This window comes from Microtus oregoni, unplaced genomic scaffold (genome assembly GCF_018167655.1).
Source record: "Microtus oregoni isolate MIOR12 unplaced genomic scaffold, Mior012 000048F_ref0000485, whole genome shotgun sequence".
NCBI classification, from domain to species: Eukaryota; Metazoa; Chordata; class Mammalia; order Rodentia; family Cricetidae; genus Microtus; species Microtus oregoni.
In genome coordinates this window covers 408,858-431,411 of record NW_024543222.1, presented here as the reverse complement: position 1 = coordinate 431,411, position 22,554 = coordinate 408,858, and the positions used below count along the sequence as shown (strand labels likewise).

The 22,554-nt window shown below is 54.7% G+C and overlaps 1 protein-coding gene across 1 annotated transcript; it reads left to right on the top strand.

Moving 5' to 3' along the window:
- The first annotated feature begins 1,616 nt into the window (after window positions 1-1,616).
- Window positions 1,617-18,836, top strand: LOC121436099 (endonuclease V-like). Its single transcript, XM_041635757.1, is given in 10 exon segments — window positions 1,617-1,694; window positions 2,009-2,180; window positions 8,699-8,833; window positions 9,039-9,059; window positions 9,061-9,079; window positions 10,715-10,827; window positions 12,086-12,154; window positions 12,452-12,580; window positions 14,931-15,004; window positions 16,120-18,836. Coding segments are annotated over 10 exon segments (1,014 nt in total). The 5' UTR covers window positions 1,617-1,638; the 3' UTR covers window positions 16,346-18,836.
- Window positions 18,837-22,554: the final 3,718 nt, after the last annotated feature.

Here is a 22,554-nt window from a genome sequence, read left to right as displayed (position 1 = left end):
ACTACAGCTCTGCACCAAATCGTCAGGCATTAGGCAATTTTGGTTTGTTTTGGGTTGACTCCCTGGGGTGGCTACTCTTGGTTTTCATCTTGACTCTATCTGGAATCAACTAAAACCCAGGCAGCTGGGGAGATCTGTGAGAGATTTCCTTGACTGGATTATCCAAGGTCCAGAGACCCACCCTAAATCTGGACCACACCTTCTGGTGACAGCCTACATAAAAGGACAGAGAGGAAGGAAGTTATTGTGTTTGCTTGCTAACCCTCACTCTCCAGGGTCAGTTCTGAATCTCCTTTGTGTATTTTCATTTTATCTGCTCTGTTCCCCTAGAGAACCCTGACCATTCACACCCTGGTCTGGGTCAGCTATTTATGCCAACTCTGGCACAGGACAGCTTCCCTTGCTGCTCTCAGAGACCCCTGTAAGCCCTGCCCCTAGTGACCTCCTGAGGCCAGGCTCCATCCCTGACTGTTCTGCCCTGACCCCTCCAGAGGAAGAGCCTGAGGACTTCCGAAGGCAAGGCCCCTCCCCAGACTTCTCTAACAACCATTCCCAGCTCCTCTAGGGGGGAGAGAGAGTGGCCAGGCCCCTCCCTACAGAAAAATAAAAATCCAACCAATCCCAAAATCGTGATTGAAAGGAGTACCAACTTTACCTTGAACCTATATTTGCAAAATGGCGTTACAGCAGCTAAGCTGGGGTCTTTCAGTGATAGCCTCCCACGCCCCCAGAACCTCCTTATAAACCCTGTCTTCTGCTCATATCTCTGTTGCTTTTTACTGGAGCAGAGGCAGCTGCCCTCCTGAGTTTTCCCCCCCTTCCAATAAATCTCTTACGCGAGACTAGTTGTATAGTGTGACTCTGTGGTATTCCTTGGCTCCTGAAAGCCCAGGCTACCCCACTGCAAGTGTTATAGTTCTGCTCAGCCGCCCCCCTCGCCCGTATGCCTGTCGCTGTGGCTCCCTAAAACAGCGTCAAACACTTGCATTGGGGCGCATTGCCCTCTCCCCCATGGAGCAGTCATTCCCCTCAGACCTGTAACACTTACAGTCTGCAAGAGCGTTTTATGTATTTGTTTTTTCAAGACAGGGTTTCCCTGCGTAGCCCTGGCTGTCCTGGAACTCACTCTGTAAACCAGGCTGGTCTGAACTCAAGAGATCCCCCTGCCTCTGCCTCCCCAGCGCTGGAATTAAAGGTGTGGGCCACCCTGGCCCGAGAACCTCGCATTCCTTGATCTTCTGAATTGTTATTTCGGCCTGAGGGCGCCTCGCAGCCGACATAGCTGGGGAGAATCTACAGCAAAGGTGTCCCCTCCTCCTTTCCTCTAAAGGTTACAGAGAGGCGGTCTGCTCAGCGAGCTGTGCCCGGGCGCAAGTGCGGACCTGATGCAGAGGAACCGCGGCCAGAGTGCGGCCAACGCTGGCCTGGAGGGCGGAGGCGCGGAGAGCGCAGCGCGAGCACGCGAGCGGCGACCACGGTAGGGACAGAGGCCTGAGGCGCCCCGACGGCCGGCGCTGCGGGGACAGCGGCCCCTAGCGGCGGCCACCACAGCTGACGCGACGAACGCGGCGACGAAGACTAACCGGTCCGTGAGGGGCGCTCCGGAAGTGACGTCACGAAAGGCGATAGGGCCCAACCATGGCGCTAGAGCCCGCAGCACGGCCACCGGAGGAAACCCTGTTGCTCTGGGAACGGTAATGGAGTCGGGGCCCGCACGGGGGTGGCTTCTCCAATGACTTTCCGGCCTCACAGCCCCTGTGCAGCTTTGAAACCGAACACCCGGCTGCACCGCAGGCCTGGCCCTGGCCGCCACGCTGCCGGAAGTTGCCTCCTGCCTTTGTGGGCGCGGCCTGCGTTTCCGGTCCGCAGGTCGGGACGTGGAGCGCTTTCCTCTTTCATCCTGGCTTGATGGGCAGAAAGGAGATTGGGGTGGACTGGAGGGCGGCAGCCCGGAGGGTCGGGCTGTCCCGATGGTCCTGAGCTCGTTTCGATGTTTGTGCCCCGCTAGGGAACAAGCCCGGCTGAAGACGCGCGTGGTGGCCCGGGACACGGAGGCCTGGCAGCGGGACCCCACCTTCTCGGGCCTGCAGAGGGTCGGGGGCCTGGACGTGTCCTTCGTAAACGGAGAGAGCTCCCGGGCCTGCGCTTCCCTGGTGGTGCTGAGCTACCCAGAGCTCGAGGTAACCGCTTTCGTAGGCTGCGCACCCAAGGGTACTGGATCCCGAGACAGCGATCAGAACCTGGGTGCCGTTTTGTAAACTTTTTCTTCTCCACCTCCGCGCCCTTTGAGTTTTTTAGAATCTTTTTTAATTTTTGATGCTAAAGCCGACCCAGGACCTCGAACATGCTAAGGGATCAATAAACTTCCATTTCATTTATAGAATTTAATGTGTAGGTTGGAGTGTATTTTTAAAAGGCTAAAGCCTCAGGAAATAGTGTAACTTTGAAGAATCAGTGGACAGAGGGTTGGTGGGATGGTCAGCGGCTAAGTGGGAACACCATTCTTGCAGAGGATCCAGCTTCAGTTCCAGCTCCCACATCAGGCTGCCCCCAACTACACTTAACTCCAGCTCCAGAAGATCTAAAAGGACTTCTGGCCCCTGTGGGCTCTAGCATGTTTGTGGTGTATAAAAACTCCCACAGGCCCACACATACCTACACAAATTAAAAACATAGCTTGAGGATCAACAGACAATTCTAAGTCTGGGTGTCCTGGGTTGCTCCCTCAGTGGCCCACAGCATGCACCTCAGGTTGCCCAAGCAGGAAGTCTCAGCCTTCCTAGGGTGAAGAAGGCTCGTTAGAGTAAGTACTGTCTAAACTGGGCTCTAAAGTTGGAGCCAGCCAGGTGAGGATCACTCTAGGAGAGCAGGCATGAAAGGCTATCAGAACCCTGCTGGGGGATTTAAAGCCCTGAGGAACAGCGTTTAGAAGTGACTGAGGGCGGTGGTGGAAGGTGAACTAACAGGGTCACATCAAGCAGGGAACAGCACAAAACAGGCCTTGACGTCCAATTAGCAATGTGAACTTTATTAGCCTTCATCCCACAACACTGGAGTTGTGTCTCTGTGCCCTTTGACAGTCTCTGTCTGATAGACCAGAACGCGTCAGGCTGGGTAGCGTGTAAACAAGAGTGTTTCTCAGAGTTGTGAAGGCTGTAAGTTCTAGGTCAAGGAATCAAGTGAGACTGAGGTCTGGTGAGACCTCTGGATTCACATAGGCCCTTCTCCCTGTGTCCTCCCAATGCTTCCCACTTAATTCAGTCACCTTGTAGGTTAAAACTTAAAACCATAGCAACCCTGACCATAGCAGCTCCGACATACTGAAGTGAACTTAGCCTGTCCCCTCTCCAGAGTGTAAATTCTGATGCCATCACTTGCGTCTCTACATAGATCATGTGTGTGCACGTGTGAGCAGTCAGCCTGTGGTTCATCGGATCATGTTTGTGCACACATGAGCAGTCAGCCCGTGGTTCATCAGATCCTGTGTACATAGATCATGTGTGTGCACGCATGAGCAGTCAGCCTGTGGTTCATCCACACTCAGCATCTCAGGAAGCCTTGGCCACACCCCAGCCTTAGCAGTCCCATCACCTCTCCTCCAGAAGCCACAGACTCTTCCTGACTCTGGCTTTGTGCCTTCCCCTGATGACCTCTAAGTTTCAGCTCAACACAAATGCAGAGTGCCTGCCGCGCTTGGAGTGGGGTGTGTAGTGAGAAGGACCTGGGGCTCATGTCCCTATGGGTCCCTGACTGTTCTCTAGGAGTGCGGGGTAAGAGCAGAGACACCAGCACTAGGTGGCTCCTGTGGATACTCTGGGTCTCTGTCCCCACCCTACCCCTTGGGCCTCTTTCTCCGTCTGACCTCGTGAGAAAGATTGTCCTGGTTAGTTTTTATCGTCACCTCAACACAATCTAGTGTCACCTTGCAAGGTAGAAGAATTGCTTCAATCAGATTGACCTGTGGCCATGTCTGTAAGAGATTGTCTTGACCGATTATTGAGGTGAGGGCCCAGCCCACTGTGGGCAGCACTATCCCTAGGCAGATGGGCCTGGACTGAAAAGAGCTGAATGAGCCAGGAAGCAGCATCCTCCATGACTCTGCTTCAGTTCACACTTGAGTTCCCTGTGCCTGAGCATCCAGTTAGCATTTGCTTCTTGTAGTCTTAAGTCAGGGAAGGGTATTGGAAGAGTGTGGCCGGGTGGTTCCCAGTTGCTTGACTATGGCTCACCTGGAAGTTTGTGGGGCTGTTGATTGCATAGGCACGCTCCTGAAGGATGTAGATCCATGGTTACCTGAGCACATCAGTTACTTAGACATGACAGAACTACTTAAGGATTTATTTTGCTCATGGTTTGAGGTTCAGTCCCCTGTGACAGGAGCATGAGGCTGCTTGTTCACAGTAAGCAAGAAGCAGAGAAAATGGAATGTTGTTGTTTAGCGCTCGCTCTCTATTCGGTTCCGGACCCAGACCATGGAATGGTGCCACCCACTTTCAGGGTGGATTTTTCTTCATGAGTTGCTCCTCACCGAAAACATTCTCACAGATGTACCCAGAGGTTGTCTCCTGCATGATATTTTATTATTATTTATGTGTGTGTGTACTTTGTCTATGTGTATGGTCTGAACTATGTGCACCCCTGATGTCCACGGAGGCCTGACATCCATGGAAGTCAGAAGAGGGTGTTTGATTCCTGGAACTGGAGTTATAGAACATTGTGGTTGTGAGCCTCCATGTGGGTGCTGAGAGTTGAACCCAGGACCTCTGGAAGAGCGGCCAGTGCTCAGAGCCGTTAAGCTATCTCTCCAGCCCCTCGTAAGGAATTCTAAATCTAACCAGAGTTGATCATCACACTAAAGCTGAGCATGGTTTGCATGGGGTGTAGCTGCTGTCTAGGACCAGGATGATGTGTGGGGTGGAGGAAATGGTCTAAACTCAGGGTATGGGGCTGGAGAGATTGTTCAGCGGTTAAGAGCACTTGCTTTTACAGACGACCTGGGCTCAGTACTCAGCACCCACATGGCATCTCACAGCTGTCTGTAACTCCATTTCTAGGGGATTCCATGGCCCTCTCTGGCCTTCATGGGCACCACACACATGATATGTTTATAGACATGCACACAAAACACTCATACAATAAATATATATTTAAAATTAGATTAGAATGATAGTGAAAGCCTCAAAACTCACTGACTCGCACGCTTTCCCGAGGAGTTTTGTAAAATGTAAAGAGTATCGCACTAATGCTGCTAAACACAGTTCCAGAGCCACAGCCCATTTCCTGGGGAAAGCCGTCCCCACAGTCGGTTTCCCATAAGCAAAGCTTGGTTGGAGAATTAACAGTCCACCTTTACAGTCAGGAATTCTTTACTTAGTGTTCTTGACAGGTAGCAGCCTTATGGGACAGCCCCCACATACACAGCTGGCCTTCTGTAGCCAGCCTGTCCTTTTCCACAGGAAGAAGAGACCTCTCTGTCATTCGCTCATCGTCCACACAGCACACATAGAAGGAAGGTGCCTTCCCCGCCCTTCTACTCTTGGCTCCTTCCTGTTTGCTGTATCCTGAAGACCACCGTAGCTTATGCTGCCTCATTTGCTGGTGGCCCCTAGTGATGCTGTCAGCAGGGTCCATCTTCTGCACCTCGAACCTGGAGCTAAACACAGTCCAGCAATTAGAGTCCACCCCAGTGCAATTAGGCTCGTGAATCCATCTCAGATCAACACGTATTTGTCAAAGTGCAGCTTAAGACACTGATAGCGGCCAGGCAGTGGTAGCTCAAAGCTTTAATCCCAGCACTTGGGAGGTAGAGACAGGTGGATCTCTGAGTTTGAGGCCAGCCTGGTCTACAGAGCAAGTTCCAGGACAGTCTCCAAAGCTACAGAGAAACCCTGTCACACACCCCCAAAAAGGCACACTGTTAGCATTTTCTCTTAATTATTTTTCGATATTACACTATAGTTACAAATTTTCCTCTTTCCTTGTCCTCCCTCCAGGCCATCCCATCCCTCTTTTCCGCTCTCTGTATAATGTTAGGTTTTATGTGTATGATTCAGGGTTTGCCCATGGGTGTGCTCTTCCCTGGAGAAGACTCTCCTGCTCTCAGTGCTCCTCAGTTGCCTGCAGTTCTTTGTCTAGGGTTGAGGCCACAGCTTTCCCCATCCAATTTAGCGTGTCCGTTGGTGTCGTTCATGTTCAGGTCACTTAGGCAGCCATGATGGTGAGAATTCAGGGCTCCAGCTTCTGGCATTTCTAGGAGACACAGTCTCACAGCAGATGCCTTGTTCCTCTGACTCTTACAGTCTTCCCACCCCTTCTTCCATGGTGGTTTCGGAGCCTTTGGCACATGTAGGCGGAGACTGCTAATTGGTTTCCCAGTCGCCTGGATGCAAATAACCACACAGAAACAGTATTAATTGCAACACTGTTTGGCCAATAGTTCATGCATATTTCTAGCTAAGTCTTATATCTTAAATTAACCCATTTCTACTCATCTGTGAATCACCGTGAGGGTGTGGCCTATCAGTAAAGTTCTGACAGATACCTGGCATCCTTCTTTCTCCTTCAGCAATTACATGGCGTCTCCCTCATTCTGCCTACTTTCTCTCTATATCTCTGTTCGGATTTCCTGCCTGGCTTTATTCTACCAAGTCATTGGCCAAAAGAGCTTCAATAATCAATGGTAATAAAACATATTCATAGCATACAGAGTGGAATCCCACATGAGGTACAAGAGCGTGTTGCAGGTCCCAGAGCCCTAGGTGCAAGAGCGTGTTGTAGGTCCCAGAGCTCTAGGTGCAGGAGCGTGTTGTAGGTCCCAGAGCCCTAGGTGCAGGAGCGTGTTGTAGGTCCCAGAGCCCTAGGTGCAGGAGCGTGTTGTAGGTCCCAGAGCCCTAGGTGCAGGAGCGTGTTGTAGGTCCCAGAGCTCTAGGTGCAGGAGTGTGTTGTAGGTCCCAGAGCTCTAGGTGCAGGAGCGTGTTGTAGGTCCCAGAGCCCTAGGTGCAGGAGCGCGGTGCAGATGTATCTGTTGGTTGGGACTGGGATTGTGATCAGTTGTGCTTTTCTATCGTGGTCTCCATCTGTTGCTGGCTGAGTCAGAATCTGAGTGAATGCCTCACTTGGAGCCATTGTTGAAAATGTTAGGAGTCCAAGCCCCATCACCCACCAATAGCCAGTTCTCTAGGTGCACTTGGGTCCATGGGAATTGTGATCTGGACGTTCTCATCAAGAGCCTGGGCTGTGGAAGGTTCTGGAGAACATGGACACAGTAGGAGTGGGTCTCCAGGGCAGGCCAGTGAGTCTTTGTCACCTTGTGCTGTGTGCAGAGCCCTATCCTGAGCCGCATAGTGCTCCGTTGGGTTTTAGCTGGCTGCCTTCTGGTGCCCATAGGGGCTTTTAGTTTGGAAACTAGTATTTTTGCTAGAGAAGACCTAAGAAAGGGAGTTGCCCTTTATGAAGCGCTCTGGGGTCTCCCGTTTCTTCATAGAATGCACAAGGGCCACTGTCCTGAGTGCCCTACAGCGATGTATCGGGTTCAGTCTGTTTGTCTTCCTGAGCCCCCACTCTCTGGGGCTCTTGTTTTTGCGGCTTCCCTGACTCTGCAGGCTCCTGTCCTACTTGCCTGGCCTTTCCCCATGGTCCTTCTGAGGTGAACAGCCCAGGTCCACAGCCTACTCTCCCGGAGCCTTCTACTCTGAGCCTCCAACATCCATGCAGGTGGTCAGCTCACGCTGACAAGGAATGAGTCAGGAGTATGAGGGGAGGTAGGCCTGAGGCTGGCCATCACCTCAGCCAAGCTCCTGAAAGAGATGAGACGGGGGTGATGGTGCTCCTCATCCACACTACAGCCTACAGGTGTTCCCGTGTACACTAGGTCATGGTGCTCCTCATCCACACTACAGCCTACAGGTGTTCCCGTGTACACTAGGTCATGGTGCTCCTCATCCACACTACAGCCTACAGGTGTTCCCGTGTACACTAGGTCATGGGGGTCCTCATCCACACTACGGCCTACAGGTGTTCCCATGTACACTAGGTCATGGTGCTCCTCATCCACACTATGGCCTACAGGTGTTCCCGTGTACACTAGGTCATGGTGCTCCTCATCCACACTACAGCCTACAGGTGTTCCTGTGTGCACTAGGTCATGGGGGTCCTCATCCACACTACAGCCTACAGGTGTTCCCGTATGCACTAGGTCATGGTGCTCCTCATCCACACTACAGCCTACAGGTGTTCCCGTGTACACTAGGTCATGGGGCTCCTCATCCACACTACAGCCTACAGGTGTTCCCGTGTGCACTAGGTCATGGGGGTCCTCATACACACTACAGCCTACAGGTGTTCCTGTATGCACTAGGTCATGGTGCTCCTCATCCACACTACAGCCTACAGGTGTTCCCATGTACACTAGGTCATGGGGCTCCTCATCCACACTACGGCCTACAGGTGTTCCCGTGTGCACTAGGTCATGGGGGTCCTCATCCATGCCAGGTCCCAAGCAAGTACCTGTAGGATGAAATTTAAGTTGACTCCTCGCCACCCAGTTGCAGGTGAATCATTTTGTCCCAACTTTCAAACCTGGTCTCATTCTGGCCACAGGTGAGGCTGCCATGGGAGCCATGGGTAGGAGGCAGAGGGATGAAGTGGAACAGGTGGTTGTACCCAGTGTCCAACCTGTATCTATGGGCCTTGCTGTCAGGTGGTGTATGAGGACAGCCGCATGGTTCGCCTGAAGGCCCCCTATGTGTCAGGCTTCCTGGCTTTCCGAGAGGTACCCTTCCTGGTGGAGTTGGTACAGCGGCTGCAGGAGAAGGAGCCAGACTTCATGCCCCAGGTAGGTGCTTCCTAAGGTCAGAGAACCCCTTGGCTTGTGCGTGGTGGTGGTGGTGGTGGTGGTGGTGGTGGTGGTGGTGGTCGTGTAGGGTCCCCTCAGGCCACTGCCTCCCATAGAAGGAGAGAATGAGAGCCATCTGTTGTCATCTGCCCTTCTTGCTGCCCTGGCAACAGCCCGGCTGACTGACTCCTCTGTGACTCTGTAGGTCCTTCTTGTGGATGGAAACGGGGGTACTTCACCAACGAGGTAATCCTGAAGGAGGGTCAGAGAGGGTGCTGTGGGAGAGTAGGGGGTTTCCCCCAGAAGAGCCCTGCTGTCACCCACCTGCTTGCCTCCACAGTGCCCTACACTGGCCCATTCCCAGTACCTCTTCTAGGTTGACCTAGTGACCTAGTGACCTAGTGACCGTAGAGTCACAGGACTGAGCTCAGGTTAGCTCCGTTCCCACACTAGCAGGACTGAGCTCAGGTTAGCTCCGTTCCCACACCAGCAGGACTGAGCTCAGGTTAGCTCCGTTCCCACACTAGCAGGACTGAGCTCAGGTTAGCTCCGTTCCCACACTAGCAGGACTGAGCTCAGGTTAGCTCCGTTCCCACACTAGCAGGACTGAGCTCAGGTTAGCTCCGTTCCCACACCAGCAGGACTGAGCTCAGGTTAGCTCCGTTCCCACACCAGCAGGACTGAACTCAGGTTAGCTCCGTTCCCACACTAGCAGGACTGAGCTCAGGTTAGCTCCGTTCCCACACCAGTAGGACTGAGCTCAGGTTAGCTCCGTTCCCACACTAGCAGGACTGAGCTCAGGTTAGCTCCGTTCCCACACTAGCAGGACTGAGCTCAGGTTAGCTCCGTTCCCACACCAGCAGGACTGAGCTCAGGTTAGCTCCGTTCCCACACCAGCAGGACTGAGCTCAGGTTAGCTCCGTTCCCACACCAGCAGGACTGAGCTCAGGTTAGCTCCGTTCCCACACCAGCAGGACTGAGCTCAGGTTAGCTCCGTTCCCACACCAGCAGGACTGAGCTCAGGTTAGCTCCGTTCCCACACCAGCAGGACTGAGCTCAGGTTAGCTCCGTTCCCACACCAGCAGGACTGAGCTCAGGTTAGCTCCGTTCCCACACCAGCAGGACTGAGCTCAGGTTAGCTCCGTTCCCACACCAGCAGGACTGAGCTCAGGTTAGCTCCGTTCCCACACCAGCAGGACTGAGCTCAGGTTAGCTCCATTCCCACACCAGCAGGACTGAACTCAGGTTAGCTCCGTTCCCACACCAGCCCTGAGCTGCCAGTCAGGCTTTGTCCCTGCCCTTGCCAGCGCACTGTGGCCTGAAGAAGGTTACAGTAGCACTCCCAAGTGGGGCATGAAGAAGGGATTGCCTTCCTAACCGGCAGGTCTGGCTAGAAACCATGGACCCAGAGCCAAAAGATAGATCCATGCTAATCTAGACACCAATTCTAGGCCAAACAACTGTTAGAGATTACAATAAACTAGTCCCACACCAGCTCAGAATGGAGTATAATAAAGGTCCCTTATTTAGGGGTAGACTCACAGATCAGCCACTTAAGCCAGCCATTCAGGGTCTATGTCCCCAGTCACTGCTGTCCAGGCCACCTGACAGGACCCAGACCATAGGGGAGAGGCACAGAGGCCTGAGAAGAGCAGCAGATGGAAGAGGGTGAAGGGTTAGGAGAATGTGCCCTAGTTACCTGTCGGAGGAAGGAGCCTTCCTTCACCCCATCCTTAGCACCCATGTGATCAGAACAGAGCCTCTCATTCATAGTCCGGTCAGCTTGGCTCCCACTCAAGAGTCTGTGTGTTTGGATGAGAGATTCTGGTTGGTTCTCCATCTCATCCCCACCATCCAGCTCACTTCCTTGGTCCCTTGCAGGCTTTGGAGTGGCCTGCCACCTTGGTGTCCTTACAGATCTGCCCTGCATTGGGGTAGCAAAGAAGCTCCTGCAGGTGGATGGGCTAGAAAACAATTCCCTGCACAAGGAGAAGGTGAGGAGGGCCTCGGATTCCTGGGAGTCAAACGGTGTGCCCGTTAGCCCTGGGGATCATGCCCAGGGCTTGGCCACCTCCTGGGGGCACTCAGCACTCGCCTGGCCTGTTAGCACAGTCCTCACATCCCCGTTACCAGCGTACATGGAACCTCATGCCATGACCTTGGCACAGTTGACAACATACTCAGTGCTGCCTCTGAGGTGTAAACTTGTTACTCCTAGACACAATGAGGCCCTCTTCTCACTGCTTAGATTCTTAAATGAGTTTGCTGGACTGGAGAGATGGCTCAGTGGTTAAAAATATGTACTGCTTGGGCTGGGCAATGGTGGCACACTCCTCTAACCCCAGCAACCAGGAAGCAGAGGCAGCTGGCTCTCTGTGAGTTTGAGACTAGCCCGGTCTACAGAGTGATTTCCAGGACAGCCAAGGATACACAGAGAAACTGTATGTGTGTGTGTGTGTGTGTGTGTGTGTGTGAGAGAGAGAGAGAGAGAGAGAGAGAGAGAGAGAACAAAACAAAATGTACTGCTCTTGCAGAGGCCCCAAAGTTGGGTCCCCAGCACCTGTGTTGCTTAGCTGACAACCACATGTACCTCCAGCTCCAGGCAGTCTGATGCCTCTACGGGCACCTGCGCTCACGTGCACACACACAAACACCCCACACAGACACACACCCTAAAGAATGGCGCTGGCCTTCAGCCATTTCAGAAGGGATGGTGGGTTTGGGGATGGCTCAGACAGTGAAGTGCTTGTCTCAAACAAACACTTGAGATTGATTCCTGTTAGCCACGTGCAGAGTGCTGAGCCTGTGGCCCCTGCTTGTTATCCCAGCACCAGAGAGGTAGAGAAGGGAGGCTCCTTGGTGAGCTCCAGGCCAACAGAGACTCCTCAGAGGAGGAAAACGATGTTCCTAAGGACGACATACTCGAGCCCACCTGCACTTTTGTTAGGAATTTGTTTGGTTTTGATTTTTCTCTGTGTAGTCTGACTATACTGGAACTTGCTTTGTGAACTAGGCTGGCCTCGAACTCACAGAGATTCAACTGCCTCTGCTTTCCTTAACTCCGAGTGCTGGGATTAAAAGTGTGTGCCACTACCATTTGGCTGTTTGTTTTTGAGACAGGGTCTCAATGTGTAGCTGAGTCTGGACTTGAACTCACAGAGGTCTGTTCCTCTGCCTCTCTAGTGTGCAATATCAAGCCTGTTATTCACCCTTTTAAAGGGATATTTTTATAATTTTTTCTCCATTTCCCAGATTGTACTCCTTCAGGCTGGGGGAGACACGTTTCCTCTGATGGGCAACTCTGGTACTGTCCTGGGAATGGTGAGTGGCCCAAAGGCTGTGCCCTGTCCAGACTCGATGTCCACTAGCCACAAGGCAGCTCCTGCACACGTGTTTTTGTGCGCTGGACCCCATCCTCTGCATGTCCTGCACCAACCAGGGTACACTGACTGTGTCACGTCCTCCTCTGGCTACACTCACCCCGTGTGCCACCTGGAGATGCCTGCCCCCTGTGAGCTCTTTCCTGCCGCCCAGGACATACTCAGAACCTCCGCCCTGAGACTGGTCCTGCTCCACAGGAATGCACCCCAGCCATGCTTGACCTCCCTCCACCCACAGGCGCTGAAGAGCCATGACCACAGCACCAAGCCCCTCTATGTCTCTGTGGGCCACAGAATAAGTCTGGAGGTCGCTGTGCGTCTGACCCACCACTGCTGTAGGTTCCGGATCCCAGAGCCCATACGCCAGGTATGGGGACTGGGAGTGGGGGGTTGACACTGCCACCCAGTCTCACCTGGGGTGGGTCTCTGCAGGGATCTGAGGACAGGTCCGTAAGCCCCTAGCTAGAGAGCCTAGTGGAGCTAACTGGGCACTGAAGGCAAGAGTGTAGAGCAGAGGTTGTTTCCCTTGGGAATTCTTGCCACTTTGTGCCTGCTTCTGCCTTGCTGAGCCTCCTGCACCTGGCACAGCAGTGCAAAGAAAGAGCAGCTTGTCTTCCAAAGCCAGCACATCCCAGGCAGGACCAGTGGGGAGCAGCCCTTAGCCAGAGGCTCTCACAGCGCCCTCTGCCGCTGCACTGAAGAGGCTTGTGCTGGTGACAAGGACACCAATTAGGATGGACCCCAGGGCATGGCTCTGCCAGGTACTTGACACCCATGCTACTGTCGGGGCCCCAGAGGCTCAGCACTCTGATAGCCGGTCATCTCAGGCTGCAGGAGAGCAACATGCAGGTCACCTTCTGTGTTACCCATCACGTACCAGTGCCTGCTCAACAGTGGCCCGTAGTTGAGGACCCAGGAAAAGCTCCAGCCTTTTCTTTTTCTGGGTTTTTTGAGACAGGGTTTCTCTGTGTAGTTTTGGCTGTCCTGGAACTAGCTCTGTAGATCAGGCTGGCCTTGAACTCACAGAGATCTGCCTGTCCCTGCCTCCCAAGTGCTCGGATTAAAGGTGTGCGCCACCACCACCTGTCTGGAAAAGCCACTTTTTAGAGTAGGACAGTCTGGGCTCTGGAAAGACACTAGCAAAAGTCCCGGGTCGGGAGGAATTTGATGTTCAAGCAACTCAGCCAGAGGCAGGAGGCAGGAAGCCTTACCAACAAGGGACTCCGAGGAGCTACTGTCTCCCTCAGCTATAAGACAGTTTTTCAGGCCACAGCTCTGCACATTCAGGAGGCTGTGAGGTCTTTGCGAGGTGTGAAGGAGGCCATGCAGCAGACTGCAGACTGGACTCTGCTCTGAGGGAGAGCAGCCGAGCTGCAGATGCATAGGATGGCCTCTAGGGGGTAGCAGCAAGCTATGTCACCTGTGGTGCTCAACCCTGCTCCTGGAAAGGCTGCCCATACGTGGCCTCTGAGAATGAGTGAGCTGTTGGCATTCCCCAGGAAGGACCCTCTTTAACCTAGCTCACCCCAGCCCTCCCTCATCTAGGGTGTTACTTTGGTTACAGGTGCAATGATCTCTCAAACCCGTGAGTTCTGTCCCTAGTCCCAGAAAGCTTTTCCCCTTCCATCTCTGTGGTCTGAAGAGAGAAAGCCACTGAAACCCTCCCTTAGGACACACAGCCCTGTGTTATGCAGTCCCAGACCTGCTTTGCCAGCCTCAGGTTTTGACCATGCTTTTCCCCCAGTTACAGTGGTTTCTGCCCTAGCAGGTAAGGGGTGAGCCTCCTGCAAAGCTCCTTGAGTACTGGAAGCCAGAGCATGCCGAGCACAGGAGCCTGCCCAACCCTGGGTGCACATGGAGCAAACACATGGCTGCCTACCGTGGGGGCCCAGACTGGTGGGGGAAGGGAACAAGCCCAGCAAGACTGGCTGTGGCTCTTGGCTTCTCTTCTTTCCATTGGCCTCTCAACAGGGCTCCCCTCCCTACAATTCCACCTCCCCAAAGTTCTCCAAGAAAGGTTCAGTGCTAGTCTCTGGGGCCTGCCTTCCCTCTGCTCTAGTCCATACCCAGACTCTGCTGCGACCCAGTAGGGCTGTTGGTTTCAGGCTTTGCTGTGTTCCTTGTTTCCCAGAGTTCCACTGTAACTCTGGTCCATCCTGTGCCATCAGGATGTCCCACTGCCCACGGCCTACTTCCCTTAGCTGAAGAGGCGCTGTCTTCAGGATTAGCTGTTGCTATCTGTGGGTCATGTGGTCCCAAAGCTAAGCTAAACCCATCTGAGCTGGGATCAGGGACGAGTGTATATTCAGGCCTGAGTTCCACTGTATCCCCACACCTGTGGCCCACAGTCCTTTTTTATTATGGTAACTTGTCAGATGATCTGGAGATGGGCAGGTGTCACAGATGACACCCATCAGAGGGACAGACAGAGAAGACAGACACCTGGACTGTGAGTCAGAGAAGAGGGTTTAGCAGCATAGAGAAGCAGAGGCTGTGGACCCAGGGTTCACCGGTCAGTCAGCTGATGCAGGGAGGAGCCAGGACCCTCAGCCCACAGGGTCTCAGCATTTCTGCCAGCTGCACACTGGTGGGGCTGATGTCCCCACAGGACATGACGGGCCTGTATGGGCTGCCTCTGGAAGGGCATGAAGTGCTCCCAGCAGTTGGGGATGGGGAGATGTGCCCAGGGCCTGGCCACAGTTCTGTGTGTCTTCCAGGCTGACATCCGCTCCCGAGAGTACATCCGAAGGACTCTAGGACACCCTGGGTCTCAAGCACAAAGGCAGGAGAGGTGAGCGTGGGAAGGATGTCCGCGGTGTCCTGTGTGAGCCCCGCCTGCCCTTGATGAGACCAGGACTGGCAGGGGACATAGGAAGAGGTCCCGTGAAGGAAAATAGACCTCAAACCTAGTGGGAACCCTTGAGAAACCCCACTCGTGGCCCGGCTGGCCCAAGGCCACCTCGAAGCACGGCTGCTGTCCTAGTTAGGGTTTCTATTGCTGTGAAGAAACACCATTCCAAAAGCAAGTTGGGAGGAGAGGGTTTATTTGGCTTACACTTCACTGTCACTGTTCCTGGTTGGAGGAAGTCACAGCAGGGGAGAAACTGCTTCAGCGGGAGGGGAGCTGCTTACAGGCTTGCTCATCATGGCTTACTCAGCCTGCTTTCTTACAGAACCCAGGACCACCAGCTAAAATGGGCTGGGTCCTCTCCCGTCAATCACTAATTAAGAAAATGTCCCACAGCCAGATCTTCAGGGAGCATTTTCTCAGTCGAGGCTGTTGACATGAACCATTCAGCTGCCTAGCCTCTTCTGGTCCACTCCATCTGTCCAGGGGTGCAGGCCAGGTCTCCTCAGAAAGGATATGGTCTCTAGCGTCAGACATGTTCTCACACATGGCTGTCTCCCCCTCGCAGAAGCTCTGTCCTTCAGCCTCAGCTGTGGACACAGGGCTGTCGTGAATTCTTTACACAAACTACTATTACTAGAACAGACCTCAGGGAAGCCTTGTCAAGAAACAGGTACTGTGGTTCCATTTCATGGGTTCGGAAACTGAGGCACAGGGCATCAGCCACAGAGCATAGTGCATCTGGCAGCTTCAGTTTTGGTCCCTGCCTCCGGTGCTCCTCACTCCCAGGTGGCAGCGGCTCTGTCTTGTGTGGTGCGTGAGTAGTTAAGGATGCCCCCTCATGCTCATTCCCCTGTATCTGGTGGCTGTTCCTGAGCCCATGAAGCACTTTGAGACTGAGGGAATGGGCAGCTGGGCCAACTCCCAGCTTCACAGTTGAGCTCGGCCAGCCTGAGGGCAGAGTGGACCTGTCCAGCTGACAACTGTCTGCCCTTCAGGAAGGGAACTTCGGACACGCCTGGCTTTTTATGTTACCTCTTTCTTGGTGTCATTACCAGGAGCCAGAAGGACCAGGGGCCAAAGGCATGCCCCAAAGGTAGTCCAGGATCACCTGCCGACCAAGGCAGGCCCCCCAAGGACTGTGACAGAGGCCCCAGCACGGACCCCAAAGATCCCCATCCAGGCTTCCAGGAGCAGCCAAAAGCTCAGCAGTCAGAAGGAACTGGGCATCATGAAGACTCAGACCTCTGGCCTCCTCCAGCCTGGTTACAGTCGCCACCCTGAGAAGATGATCTTTAGGAGCTGTGGGAACCTCACCCACAGCCACAGGTCGAGCACCAGGCCCCCCTGCCAGAGGCAACAACAGCCGAATCCCCAGAAGGACACAGCAGGCATAGTCTACCTTGGGCCATGGCTGCCCAGCCGCCTCCATCACTAGCTGGTCAGTGTGGTCACCATGCTCCAGCAGGACAACATTTCAGACCAGGAAACACACACAGAGTATACAGGAGCTCCAGGTACCCAGAGGTCCTGAGATTGTCAGCCTGTGCCAGCACCTGCAGCTCTGACCGTCCCCCTGGAATACAGACCTGGTTCTGACTTGGCTCTGACTTCCGCTGCCATCCTGGCCACAGACTGTCCTTCAGTAGGCATAGCCAGACTGCAACCCCCAAGGTGCCTGTCCTTAAGCCTGGAGCTGAGCTTGAGGGACCTGCAGTGGGAAAGCCTCAAACCTGGAGCAGGCTCAAGAGTGGGTGTTGGGGAGTCAGCTCCGCAGAGGGTGCCAGATGGGAAGCCGGTTGAGGCCCATGGTGAGAAAGCCCCAGGCTCAGCTCCTCACTCCTCTTCCTGCCACCCTCTCACCAGAGGGAGCGTCAAAATTCCATCCCACCAAGAAAGCAGGTCTGTTCCTAGGCTGGGCCTGGAGTGGTGACTGCGGCAGGCCACAGAGGAGGCTGACGAGAAGCTCAGCTCCAGCACCCTGTTCTCCCACACACACTCTCCAGGTTCACTAGAGTGGCAGCTGAGGTGGGACACAGAGGTGACATACCTGTAACATGTCCTCTGCCTGCACCCTAATCCCCAGACTTCCTGGAGGAGAGGTGGTGGGCTAGGCTAGCTGCCAAATTCTACACCCGTAGGGGGTCAGTGGTGGAGGAAGGACAGCAGGGCTAGCTCTCCTGTCACAGCCAGTCCCATTTAGATTCAGCTGGGCCGCTGAGTCTCCCTTCTAAACCAGGTAGTAGTGACTGTCAAGATCCCTTGGGGGTAGGGCTGCTGGTTCCCACTCCCTGGGATTTTGGTTTGGGACACTGGGGAAGATACATGTGGTCCTGTCACCCAGTCAGTTCCCAGTAAATTAGGTGTGTGGCAGAGAGAGGCAACCTCCCCACCACACACCTGATGTAAGAACCTCAGGGACACCCATGGTGTCTGAGCAGGAAGTTAATCCCTATGGTGCCCACATCCCCCACCTTCTTTAGGGGGCTTGTGGGAAGGGAAGTGTATGCTTAACGAGGGAATCCCCCCCAGCTGTGGCCTCACTCTACCTACTGCTGAGTCAGAGTCCCAGGCTAGTACCTTGGATCTAACAGAGTGCCCCAGACTGGCAGGTTTCCAAGAGGTGCAGCCCCCACTGGCCCTCCCCTATCACTCACAAACACTGTACACATACATGCTTGCACACTCACACATATACGCATGCACATACACTCGTTCCCTGGCTTTCCTGTGGAAGCCAAGAGCTGGAGAGCCTGCAGCTGGCCCCACCATCTGTCTTCCTAATTTCTCCCTCCTCAAGCCTTGTCAAGACAGAGTTGTGGAGGGGAGTATTTTTTTTTGGGGGGGGAGTTGGAAACAAAAGGTTGGGGTTAAACTGTAGTGGCCAGAGTCCTCATGAAGAGCTTAGATGTTGAGCGGGGAACAAGGCCTGGCCAGCCTCCCATGCAGCTGGAAGGTGCCACAGGACAGGTGGGTGAGGGCTTCACACAGGGTCCAACACACAGATCCTCGGGTGAGGAAAAGCTGTTAGCTTAGAGAAGTTGGCTCCAGAGGCCAAGGCCATCAGTCTTTAAGGCCAGCCTTACAGATAACGAGAAAAACAACTTTAAAGAGTCCTCAATCCACACCTCACTTGAGCAGGCAGTCCCTCCCACTCCTGTGAGCCACCAGAGTATGGCTGGGAACCCAGTCTGGCCACCCCTGTCTCATCTGTTCCACTCCAGCAGGAGACCTTCCCGGGGACACACAGAAGTCACACACCTGCCCAGGACCCTGACACCACTCAGGCCCTCTTCTCTGTCACGGTGGCCATTTTCCCGGGGAGGGTGGCTCTCCAGGCTGCCAGTGCAAACACACAGTGAGGTGCAGGGCGGAGCCTGAAGGCAGCTTATAGGTAACTTTTGTGTGCTTTGTTCTGAGAGAAGATCCTTTTGGCTCAGTCATTAAATACAGCTTGTTGACTTCTGCAATATTCAATCCGGGTGTGCGCAGCTGTCTGTGTGGGCCCAGCCAGTGGGGAGCTTGAGACCGGAGGACCACCAGCCTGACCACACTGGCCAACAAAAAGAGGATTCGTTGTCTCATGCAGCTATTGCCTCTTTTGCCCCAAAGCATTTTCATTGTTATAAGGGAGCCCTGTGAGGGACCTCCAGTCCCCACCCTTCCCCACGAGAATCTGCCAGCCCAGCCAGCCCACTTGGTGTGTATAGGTCTGCCTGTTTCCAGGCTCCTAGGTGGGGTGCCACGTGTCCCAGTTCACTCCTCCTTGTGACTGCGCACTATTCTGTGGGGTTGTGCATCAACTCCCAGATGCTTTCCTTGTGCCTGTTTCAGGGACGCTAGATGCTGAGCTCCTTTGTGACTGTTTCCATTCTTGTGGGTACATACCTAGGAGGGACAGTGCCGGGTCCTGAGGTGGCCCTGTGCTTCACTTTATAAGAAACCCACCACCCCTAGGGGCAAAGGGCATAGCCCCGCACCTTCGGGCACTTGTTACTGTGTCTTTGGACTCTGGCCACCCAGGGAGTTGGAGGGGACCTCATGGGAATTTACTTGCCTTCTCCTAGTGATGAATGACTTCAGCGCCTTTTGTCCACTTTCTGGCTGTGTGTGCATCCTGGGATAAATGTCTGTTCACATCCTTAGTCTGTTGCTGTGTTGCTGTGTGTGTGTGTAATTGGGCTATTTGTAGTTGACTTTCAAGTTCTGGATTTTAGCGATGGGAACGTGTGTATCAAGGAATTAGTCTCGAATCTGCTTCATTGCTGATTTCTTTTTATACCCTGAGGTTACTAGAAACAGACCCACTTTGAGTCCTGCCTTTGGCAACCTCTGTTGTCTGGCCGGCCACAGCCAGCATGGGGTGGGTGGTTCTTTGGTGGCCTCCTAGAATGACCCAGGAGCTGTTCCTCACCGAGGACCCGCATGAGTCCCAAAATTGAAAGGAGGCTGCCACCACCTCTGCGTCACAGTCTTTTCTGCTTGTCCGCAAACCACCAGCATGGCCCTTGCAGATGCTGCTAGGAGTGGTGCTGCTCTCCCATGGAGCAAAAGTGTAGGGGCTCAGGACACCGTGTCGTTATCGGGGCCTGCGACAGGGTTGGGGTTTGGGGTGGGATGTGCCACGAAGATGCTGGAGCTGAGTGCACTGGGGAGCAGCCAGGCTTGGGGGTAGTGCGGGGCCACTGTACGCTTGGTGTTCGGGCAGTGCTGTGCTGCCCTGCACATCAGTGGCAATGGTGTGGGGCCCTAGCCCTCCAACCCCCACTCCGGCCCACAGTTTGCCAGGCTGAGCTGCTACAGGGGCCAGGGGGGTCCAAACTGAAGGAGTAGGGTAGGCGGAGCATGGGCTGTGGGCCAGTCTGGGGTGGGGTGGCCAGACACCAGTGCTTGAGGGCAGGGGGCCCTAAGTACTGTGGCGTCTCGGCTTCTTCCCACAGAACCTTAAAAATAGGGCCGTGGTGATGTCCATCTCAGCAGATCACAGCTCTCAAGAGCTAAGATATTCTTGAACCTCTTAATAATTCAAGTCCGATCCAAATAGATTTTCATTTTCATCTGCAGCTTCTGTGCCCCTTCCCAGCATCCTCACCTCTGTCCAGCAGCTGGGAGAAGAGGCTTCCAGGAGGAGGTAACCTAGCCCGGCCTCAGGGTCGCTAAGGACCCCAGCCATCCCATCCCTTGTGGCAACAGGAATAGTGAACACTGTCAGAACCAGAGTGGCCAGCTCTGGGGAGAGAAGCCCAAGCCATCACTACCTACAAATCGGGCAGGACAGGCAGGGAACCTTGACCTTCCTCAACACCTTACTAGGACCACTTGCTGTCTCTTGGCCGTTGGGGAGCTCACCTGCTCCCTAGACCCCATCGGCTGCTACCCAGGCCTCTGGGAACATTGTTGTATCTCCTCAGAGGAATCCTTGACGGGCTTTCTCTGGGGCTGCGACCTGGTGCGTACAACTATCTGACAGGGCTGCAGCCCAAGGCCTCTGCTCTCACACGCTGAGTGTGCCTGGTCGAGGTGGGTTTAGTGTCTCCAGAGTCAGTAGGGTGTCAGTCTACATGTCAGCTAAGGATCTGGTATCAGAAGTGAGGAGCATTGGGGGCTGGAGAGATGGCTCACAGGTTAAGAGCACTGACTGCTCTTCCAGAGGACCTGAGTTCAATTCCTAGCAACCACATGGTGGCTCACAACCATCTGTAATGGGGTCTGGTTCCCTCTTCTGGCGTGCGGGCATACATGGAGGCTGAACACTGTGTACATAATAAATAAATTAATTAATTAAAAAAAAAAAAAGAAGTGAGGAGCATCACCCACCCCAACAGCAGCCCAGCCCAGCAACCCTGCCACACCACCCTGACTAGGTCCAGCAAGGAATTTTATCTAATTATTAATTAAAGGCAGAGACACAGAATAAGAGGCACCACTGACATGCAGATGAATGGCCCAAGGGGTTGTCAGCTGGGTGTCACAGAGGTGATGGAGTGGGACTCTTCCCCACCCCCACACACAGAGCAGGCACCCGTGGTACCAGGTCCCTAAGGGCTCCTGGGAAATGGGAAGGGAAAGTGCAGGGGTCCAGACTCCAGGCAGAGGGACCCGGAGCAGGTTCTGATAGAGAGGGCTGTGCAGGGGTCCAGACTCCAGGCAGAGGGACCCGGAGCAGGTTCTGATAGAGAGGGCTGTGCAGGGGTCCAGACTCCAGGCAGAGGGACCCGGAGCAGGTTCTGATAGAGAGGGCTGTGCAGGGGTCCAGACTCCAGGCAGAGGGACCCGGAGCAGGTTCTGATAGAGAGGGCTGTGCAGGGGTCCAGACTCCAGGCAGAGGGACCCGGAGCAGGTTCTGATAGAGAGGGCTGTGCAGGGGTCCAGACTCCAGGCAGAGGGACCCGGAGCAGGTTCTGATGGAGAGGGCTGTGCAGGGGTCCAGACTCCAGGCAGAGGGACCCGGAGCAGGTTCTGATGGAGAGGGCTGTGCAGGGGTCCAGACTCCAGGCAGAGGGACCCGGAGCAGGTTCTGATGGAGAGGGCTGTGCAGGGGTCCAGACTCCAGGCAGAGGGACCCGGAGCAGGTTCTGATGGAGAGGGCTGTGCAGGGGTCCAGACTCCAGGCAGAGGGACCCGGAGCAGGTTCTGATGGAGAGGGCTGTGCAGGGGTCCAGACTCCAGGCAGAGGGACCCGGAGCAGGTTCTGATGGAGAGGGCTGTGCAGGGGTCCAGACTCCAGGCAGAGGGACCCGGAGCAGGTTCTGATGGAGAGGGCTGTGCAGGGGTCCAGACTCCAGGCAGAGGGACCCGGAGCAGGTTCTGATGGAGAGCTGTGCAGGGGTCCAGACTCCAGGCAGAGGGACCCGGAGCAGGTTCTGATAGAGAGGGCTGTGCAGGGGTCCAGACTCCAGGCAGAGGGACCCGGAGCAGGTTCTGATGGAGAGGGCTGTGCAGGGGTCCAGACTCCAGGCAGAGGGACCCGGAGCAGGTTCTGATGGAGAGGGCTGTGCAGGGGTCCAGACTCCAGGCAGAGGGACCCGGAGCAGGTTCTGATGGAGAGGGCTGTGCAGGGGTCCAGACTCCAGGCAGAGGGACCCGGAGCAGGTTCTGATGGAGAGGGCTGTGCAGGGGTCCAGACTCCAGGCAGAGGGACCCGGAGCAGGTTCTGATGGAGAGGGCTGTGCAGGGGTCCAGACTCCAGGCAGAGGGACCCGGAGCAGGTTCTGATGGAGAGGGCTGTGCAGGGGTCCAGACTCCAGGCAGAGGGACCCGGAGCAGGTTCTGATGGAGAGGGCTGTGCAGGGGTCCAGACTCCAGGCAGAGGGACCCGGAGCAGGTTCTGATGGAGAGGGCTGTGCAGGGGTCCAGACTCCAGGCAGAGGGACCCGGAGCAGGTTCTGATGGAGAGGGCTGTGCAGGGGTCCAGACTCCAGGCAGAGGGACCCGGAGCAGGTTCTGATGGAGAGCTGTGAATATAGTCTGGGCTTGGGTTGGGTTTTGTTTTG